The sequence below is a fragment of the Rhinopithecus roxellana genome, unplaced genomic scaffold, assembly GCF_007565055.1.
Source record: "Rhinopithecus roxellana isolate Shanxi Qingling unplaced genomic scaffold, ASM756505v1 contig4142, whole genome shotgun sequence".
Lineage (NCBI taxonomy): Eukaryota > Metazoa > Chordata > Mammalia > Primates > Cercopithecidae > Rhinopithecus > Rhinopithecus roxellana.
Window position 1 is genome coordinate 1,234 of NW_022143022.1, and position 8,527 is coordinate 9,760.

The 8,527-nt window shown below is 51.7% G+C and overlaps 1 protein-coding gene and 1 pseudogene across 2 annotated transcripts; one reads left to right on the top strand and one right to left on the bottom strand.

The window, feature by feature from the left end:
* The first annotated feature begins 869 nt into the window (after positions 1-869).
* On the top strand, positions 870-3,592 carry LOC104674371 (annotated as a pseudogene).
* Positions 3,593-6,730: 3,138 nt separating this feature from the next.
* On the bottom strand, positions 6,731-7,903 carry LOC115895988 (CMT1A duplicated region transcript 15 protein-like protein). Of its 2 annotated transcripts, XM_030926489.1 has the most exons (3): positions 7,622-7,903; positions 7,333-7,481; positions 6,731-7,065 (listed from the first exon to the last, which is right to left on the bottom strand). In XM_030926489.1, exons 1-3 carry the CDS (start codon positions 7,878-7,880, stop codon positions 6,910-6,912), a joined length of 564 nt encoding a protein of 187 aa, XP_030782349.1. In that variant the 5' UTR covers positions 7,881-7,903; the 3' UTR covers positions 6,731-6,909. The 2 variants fall into 2 exon arrangements, with proteins under 2 accessions (XP_030782349.1, XP_030782348.1); XM_030926488.1 differs by having other exon boundaries at positions 6,822-7,481; positions 7,622-7,880.
* Positions 7,904-8,527: the final 624 nt, after the last annotated feature.

The following is an 8,527-nucleotide window of genomic DNA, read 5'->3' on the forward strand; positions in this document are numbered from 1 at the left end:
AATGAAACCCCGTCTCTACTAAAAATACAAAAAAATTAGCCAGGCATGGTGGCGGGCACCTGTAATCCCAGCTACTCGGGAGGCTGAGGCGGGAGAATTGCTTGAAGCTAGGAGTCGGATGTTGCAGTGAGCCGAGAACGTACCATTGCACTCCACCTGGGTGACAAGAGCGAAGCTCCATCTCAAAAAAAAGAGAAGTAGCCGGGCATTGGTGGCGCGCACCTGTAATCCCAGCTACTTGGTTGAAAGGCTGAGGCGGGAGAATCGCTTGAACCCGAGAGGTGGATGTTGCAGGTGAGCCGAGAACTCGCCATTGCTCCTGGCTGGGTGCAAGAGCGAAACTTCGTCTCAAAAAACCGAGCCAAAACAAAACAAAACAAAAAAGGAAATGTACATAATCACATTTTCAGGGATCTGTGAGATTTTTTTTTTTTTTTTTTTGAGACAGAGTCTAGTAGCTCTGCTGCCAGACTAGAGTGCAGTGGCCCAATCTGGTCTCACTGCAACCTCTGCCTCCCGGGTTCAAGTGATTCTCCTGCTTCAGTCTCCTGAGTAGCTGGGATTACAGGCACGTGCCGCCATGCCCAGCTAATTTTTGTATTTTTTTTTGGAGATGGAGTCTCACTCTGCCGCCAGGCTAGAGTGCAGTGGCACCATCTCGGCTCACTGCAAGCTCCACCTCCCGGGTTCACGCCATTTTTTTGCCTCAGCCTACCCAGTACCTGGGACTACAGGCGCCCGCCACCATGTCCAGCTAAAGTTTTTGTATTTTTAGTACAGAAGGGATTTCACCGTGTCGGCCAGGATGGTCTTGATCTCCTGACCTTATGATCCGCTCACCTGGGCCTCCCAAAGTGCTGGGATTACAGGAGTGAGCCACTGCGCCCAGCCAAGACTGGTGTTTAATTCCCAAGGCCACTCACTGTGGTTTGAGCATGTGCCACAGCCTGTGCTGGGGTTGATGCCCCACATTCCCATGGTTATCCAAAAGAGCCCTCAGACTCACAGTGGCCATTATTAATACTCTGAGGTTGCAGCAGCAGTGGCAACTGAAAATCTACAAGCATCGGAAGAAAGAGGTGTTCCTGGATCCCACTGACTGCCTGTTTCTCACTTTGACTGAGGCCTGCCTCCTGAATGATGACGATTATCTAGATATGAATGAAAGCAGACCCCCTGTGTACCAACATGTACCTGTGGCTGTAGGCTCCCCAAACAGCAGTGAGTCCTACTTGTCATTGGCCCTGGAAGCTGCATCCATGGGCCTGGGTCACAGAGGGTAATGCCTGAAGGCTCCTACCCACAGGACAAGGTGTGCGGAATGAGGAGCAGCTCCTCAGCCAACCCAAGAGCCGAAACTGGATGAAGACTTAGTGCAAACTCTCCAAAATAGAGAGCATCTTGCCTGCTGGAAGGGGGCCCCTTTCAGCAATCTGGGAGAAGTCATCCACCGGAGAGAGCATATTCCATGGCATACTTCTGCCAGTATTTGTCTCAGCTCTGCTGTCCTCATGATCCAGACCCGGCCTATAAAATTAGCCTTATGTTGTCACAAGGTTACCTGTTTTAGAAAACTCAGGTTGTGCAGGCGGACACATCCCCTCCCTCACCACGATGGTGTCCTCTGGGTCCCAGCCGTTATCCTCCATGGATTCCCACTGGACATCTTGGAGTCAAAGCGGGTGGGAACTGGCCTCCACCATGCCAGGCCTCCACTGGCCTCCGGTGGGTGGGAACTGCTGACAAAGGAGGACACTTTGAGGCTCTGAACAATTCACGGAAGCAATGCAGAGGCACATTTGTTCTTCCTCCCTCATCCTTCAAACATGGCCAAAAATGCGTTCAAGGGTTGCTACTTCCCACTAACAGTAGTACTGACAGCACCCTGCCTCAACTTGGCCCTGGGAATCTGGGCTACAGGTGATGACCCTTATCAACCCTTAACTGTGAGACCCTGAGAGATGGTACGATGCTTGGTGACCCGTGCTACAGAAGTGGGTAACTCCCACCTCCCTCTAACCCCAGGGAAAGGAGTTTCTATGCCCTACTTTTGGGATGGGACAACGAATCCATGGAGCTCTCATATTCCTATTCCTGATGGCCTAAGAAAGGAGGGGGCTGATGGTGGGAGAAGATGGCCTCTGTTCAGCCCAGCCCAAGTTCTGTCCTCACTGCTTTAACCAACCATATGCTGACGGTCAGCAGCACTTGACCCTCACATCGGAGACATGTCCTAGAGAATGAATTTTCAACTGCCAATACTCAAGTGCACCCTTGGGAGGTATGGGGCCTGGTGGTTTTGTCCCCTTCCATGTCCATGCTTGTGGGGAAAACCCCAGACACCTTGGAGGATCATGACCCTTCTAAGCCCAAAGCCCCAGCACAAGACTCTACCATGAGAGGCCCCACTTACAGCTAGACCCCCTGGCAGATCCGCCACCCTGGCCTCGGGGCCAGCAAACCCCAGGCTCCACTGCTCCATCCTTGTGAGGGGCTAAGAGCACCTGCAGAAACCTTCAACCCTCTGGCCTGGGGACGGAAGGGATAGGAAGAGACCCCAGGCAGGGTCTGGCCATCTGGCATGCTTCTCTTGCCCTGGTTTGCCTCAGATCATCTCAAGGTTGCTGAGGAGGAAGGAGAACTCATTTCTGCTGGCCAAGTTTGAACCCCACACAGTAATCTGAGCAGACCTGAATCAGGACCCAGATGGCCACAGCTGAGCTCAGGCACTGGCCTGACAGGTGTGTGGGCCCCAGTGAACATCTTGCAGAGCTGGGACACACTCTTCACCCCTACTGAGGCTACTAGTATTGTAGCTACCACAGCCATATCCCACACCACTATCCTGCACCTCAGTCTTGATTATCCACAGCGAGAGGAACTGGCTAGCTGTGCTTGCACACTGGCCCTGCAGTGTGCTATGAAGCATCCACAGAGCTGTGCCCTGTCATCAGCCCTTACACTCTGAGAAAGACCACATTGCCTTTGAGGCCGCCTGCCAGATTGCCACTGAGGCTGCTGCCGGTGGCACGGCCCATTCCCAGCTGTTCCCCATTGCCTGCTACGTGCAGCTCCGTGGCTGCAGCTCCGTGCCTTCAAGCTGGCCTCATTGACCATGAGCCATCTTAATCTGGCTCATAACCAATCAAACCCACGCAGCCATCAATGATGTGCTCTGAGTTTGTGCCCTCAGCCACTCTCTGGGCAAGAATGAGCTGGCAGTTCTCATCCCCCTGGTAGTGAAGAGTGTGCACATTGCCATGGTGCTTTCAGACATCCTGTGTGCGAGGTTGTGTGGTGACTGCACTTGGCCTGGTCGGCATCCCAGGCCGCCGCAGCTCTGGAAAGCTCATCTCCACTGACAGAGCTCCATTGTGCCAGTTGCTGATGTCACCATCAATGCTTACATCAACACCCCACACTACACCCAACACACATCAGCCACTGCCAGTATGGACAGTTCATTGAGTTTCTAAGCAAGGCTCAGCAGACCTTCCTGCTGCCCCAGGATGGCTACCTGCAATTTGCCCAGTTCATCGACAATCTCAAACAGATCTACAAAGGCAAGAAAAAGTTGCTGCTGCTGCTTTGAGAGCCCTTTGGCTGAGAAACCAGATAGCTCACCGGCCCCTGCAGGCTGGGTCCCCAGGAAGTATCAGGTCAGGCCAAAAACACTGAAACATTTGTCCACCCTGACAGGACTCTGAGCACCCGTGGCTGAGGCCAAAGGACCACAGGGCTAAGGATGGGGAGAGTCCAACTCCAGTCAATATGCCTGTCTTGGCAAGCTTGTCACTACAGCCTACTGTTCATGGAGAAGCTGGGCCCTGCAGATCGACCAGAAACCCCACGATATGCCACCTTCTGCCCCTACGTCCTGCGTGTCCTGGGCATTGGCCCTGTCTCCCTTGGCAAACAAAGAACACTGTTCCATCTCAGAGACTGCTGAAACAGAGAAACAGATGCATTTATGGTACTGTAAATACTATAGTATATGTGTTGCCAATTACTGTAAAGTCATAAGTATTTATAATCCTGATTCTGATTTGATGGGCCCTTGAGATAGCTGTGGGTGGAGGATATGCTTATTGTCTGAGGAGACTCACAGCCATTTCTCAGGTTTCCCTTGCAGAGTGTTTGCCGTTCCCAGTCAGATAGCGGGGGTGCCAAGGAGGAAAACGGCCAGTTAGAAAAAATCCCAAATCCCAAGACTAGTCTATGCAGAATCTCTCGCCTGCAGACAGGGCATTAATAGCCCAGTGGTGGGTGAACGGCAGAGGCCAGGACTGGACTTAGACTTTTGCCTCACAAAGCTGTGAGGACTCTGAAGCTCCTGCCCCTGCCTCACACAGCCTCGCCAGGAGTCTGCTGAGCAGCTTTGAAACAAGCACAGGGAAAAGATGAAGGTCTGGGAAGCCACTGAGCTCACAATATTTATCTACACTGGTCACCTTTGCGTTAGAGAGTGTGTGTATCTGTATGACTGAGTACATGTGTCTATGTGCATAGATATATCTGCGCATGCCTGTCTGTATGTGTCTGTATGTGTATGTTTATGTGCATCTATGTCCGTTCTATGGCTGTGTACCTGTGTGGATATGTGCACACTGGACTGTGGGTCTCTGTGTGAGGATGTAACATTTGCATACATGTGAGGATGCATATCTATGTGTAAATGCTCTTGTTTTGCGTGTTTAGTGTGTGTGTATCTGGGCACACATGAGCGCATGTGTAGAAATATGTGTCTGTGTGTATGCTTGCTCTCCATGCATGTGTGGTTTTCTATGTGTAACAGAGCATATTTCTACATGTAGGGATGACGGCGTGTTCATCTTTGAGGATCTGTATGAATGTGTCCTTTTTGTGAGATTTCTCTTCTCATTCGTGTTAAATCTCTCTCACCCGCTAAATGTCTGTTCCCCATCTCTGTGCCTCCTCTATTCATTCTCTCCCCAAATGAGCTTCTAAGCACCAGCCTCCCTCTGCCATCAAACTGGCTGCTTTCGCTTCACAGTTCTCTTCTCGCCCCGTACTTGCTTTCTTCCCCTGCCTTTCTGCCTCAAGCTTCTTCTGCCTGCTTTTGTCACAGTCTCATTGCTTGCTGACTTGGAGGCTAGGACTGGTCTGCACTGAGCCTCTCCTTCCTAATTCTAGCCCTAGTGAGCAGCCCTGTCTTAGCCCTGGCTGAACCCCCACAGGGAATCATCGTGTTCTGCACCTTCCTGGCCCCTATGCTCACCTGGAACTGTTGTAGGAGACAGCAGGGCATCCAGAAGAGTCCAGTTGGTTACCTTGGTGTTCACTCTTTTGTGTCCTAGTTCCTGAGTTGGGGGTGGGGTTTCATAGGGAAGGGGTGGTATAGCTAGAATGTGAACTAAGAACTTCTCCATCTGCTTTACTTTTTCTTTCGTTGACAAACTGTCACCTTTTCTACTCCAAACTGACCAAAAAGATGTATTTGCCGTTTGTGGCTACACAAGTCCTACTGCCCAGCCAAGGGCCCCTACAACGTCTCAGCCCAATGGGTTGGTTAAAAGGGTGGGGGGGAGAGAGAGAGAGAGGGGTCACTGTCATTTTTGTGTCACCATTCCCCTTCTTTTTAGCAAGTGTGTGAACTCACAGTGGTTTTCTGTGAATAAACCATGGATCACATGAAAGATCATTTTTTCTTAAGGAAAAAAAATTCCCTAGACCCAGAAGGGACAGCAGATACTTAACAGATGATTTAGATTCCTGTGAGTGCATATGGCTCGGGGAGACCTGATTCTGTAAAGCAAAGTTACTGTCCTCCTCAAATTCATGTGTCGAATTCTAATTCTATGTGATGGTATTTGGAGGTGGGACCTTGGGAGGTGATTAAGTTCATGAAGGCGGGACCCATGAATGGAACTGGTGCCCCTATCAAAGGACTGCAGAGAGCTCCCTCATCCCTTCTGTCATGTAAGGACACAGTAAAAAGATGGCTGTCTATGAACCAGGAAGCCAGCCCTCTGCAGACACGAAATCTGCTGACCATTTGACCTTGGATTTACCATCTCCAGAACTGTGAGAAATCAATTTCCTATGCCACCTAGTCTATGGCATCTGTTTTGACACCCAGATTAGTTAAGTACCATGTCAACTTGCACACATAATTCTTGGAAACGTGATGTCAATCTTGATGCAAGGTGATTGATCTGCCTGAGGACATGAGCTACATCATCCCTCTTCCACAATAAACCAGAGAGTCAAAACAGGCAAGAGGTAGGTCAGGTCTTTTTTTTTTCTTTTTTGAGGACTGTCTCTTGCTCTGTCTCCCAGGCCGGAGTGCAGTGGCACGATCTCGGCTCACTGCATGCTCTGCCTCCCGGATTCATGCCATTCTCCTGCCTCAGCCTCCTGAGTAGCTGGGACTACAGGTGCCTGCCACCACGCCAGCTAGTTGTTGTTGTTTTTTTTTTTTTTTGTATATTTAGTAGAGATGGGGTTTCACCATGTTAGCCAGGATGGTCTTGATCTTGTGACCTTGTGATCCACCCGCCTCCGCTTCCCAAAGTGCTGGGATTACAGGTGTGAGCCACCGTGCCCGGCCGGTCAAGGTCTTCTAAAAGCCAAACCTGAAAGATTTTCAGTAGCAGTTGACTCAATGGTAATTCAATCACACAAACAACCACAACAAAAGACACAGCTATCAGAGATTTTCAGGATCGCCTCAAAAACATCATCTAACATTAGGGAGTTCAAAAAGCACGAAGTTTCATAAATCAAACTTTATTGAAATGTAGTTTCATCAACTTGTAATTCTAACAGTAATAATAAATGCTAGGGCAGGTGGTGGCACAGAGATCCTGGGGCACAAGGGCTGTCTTTAAAAGCTTTGCTTGCTGTACCCTTTGGAGCCTCCTGGTCCCCTCACCCCCTGCCGGCCTTTTAAGAGCCCATCCTGGGCAGCACTTCAGGGGCAAACAGCCTGGATGCCCAGTTGCAGACAGACATCCGTGCCTGAAGGAGGAGGCCGCCTCTGAGTGCAGGAGGAGCTGCTGGAATTCTTCCTCCCAGCCTTCTCTTCATGCTCTCCAGCACCTCCTGCACACAGATAGACCCCACCAGCAGCAGTAGAAGAAGAAACAGGCCCTGCAGCAGCAGGACTGCAGCTCTAATGAATGACACAAGCCTCTCTCCAGCGAGGTAGAGGAGCCCAGGCTCTCTACCTCCATGGTTGCCACCATGCCCAGGACTAGGGGCAGCATGGGAGCTGCTGGCTGGGGCCGTGCTGGTCACCCCCTCCCTGCCGCCTCTCTCTCTTGCCACATGTTCAACTTCAGGGCTAAGGCCAGTGGCTACAGTAGGTGCCGTGATTTCAGGCAGCTCCTCGTTGGGCTGGTCCTTGGCTGGAGCTCCCTCCAGCTCCAGCGCTCTCTCTGGGGGGGTCTCTTCCCATGCTGGCTCTGGCTCAACAGCTGGTGCTGGAAGTGCTCCTATTTCTGCATATGGACCAGAAGCTGAAAAAGGAGAAAGGGTCACCAGCGTCAGTCACTTTCCACTGGAATTTCCAAACACAGAAACAACCTCCCTGAATTTAAAGGAGTTCCAGCCTCTAAACACCGACCCCGCAAATCTTCCAGACTGCAGGCCACCTCACCTGTCTGCGCCTCCATGGGCTCCCGAATCTCCTCCTGGACAGGGACAATGTGCAGATGCAGCCCCGATGGGATCTCTGGTGTGGCCTGGCCTAGGGCCTGCCCCGGGCTGCCCTGTGATACCTGGGTGCGCCTTCTTACAAAGGGCCACAGGCCTCTAGGGTGATGGATGAGCCTTCTTCGGCATCGTCGGAAAAGGCTCTCACTCCCTCCATTCCTGAAGCAGCAGCCTCTTGAAGTGGGGAAGCAACACGAGAACATCTTGCTCTCTCGAGCGTCTCCCACCAAGTGAGCTGGTTACGGGGCTGACCCTAGGATCTGGGCGCCTGGTTACCAGAGTTCTAAGTTCTGTTTGGATGTGTCATCAAGGAAGTGAGGTCGCTTCTTTAAGGTTCTGTCCCCTCGGCCCCTTCCTTTCATAAAACCTACTCAGGACTCCACTGGGCTGCTGACTGCTCCCTCCCCCCAGGACAACTCCTTACCTACACCATTATGTCCACCCTGGGCCTGCTTGGACACCTGTGCCTGATGTTCACAGGGGCCGGATGTCCTCCTCAGGCCTGATGTCCACAGGGCCTGATGTTGCCTTGGGCCTATGTCCCTCTTGGAACTTGTGTTCTCCTGGTGACTGTATCCAGCTGGGGCCTGATGGCCTACTGGGTCATGTTGTTCACCTAAGGCCTTGTGTCCACCTGGAGTCTGGTGATCACCTGGGGACTGGTGTGTACCTTGGGTCTGATGCCCACCTGGAGCCTACGTATCTACCTAAGGCGTGGTGTCTGCCTGCTGCCAAATGTCCACCTAAGTGTGGTGTTCAACATGGGCCTGCTGTCCAGCTAGGACCTTGTTGTTCATCTGGGGCCTGGTTGTCAACTTGGGGCCTGGTGTACACCTTAAGTCCAGAGTCC

Excerpts from the sequence above, each read along its gene's own strand:
- LOC115895988 (XM_030926488.1), bottom strand. The coding sequence starts at position 7,880 with ATGTTCTCGTGTTGCTTCCCCACTTCAAGAGGCTGCTGCTTCAGGAAT. Across the intron at positions 7,482-7,621 it reads GCCCATGGAGGCGCAGACAG|CTTCTGGTCCATATGCAGAA; the intron begins GTGAGGTGGCCT and ends CTCCTTTTTCAG.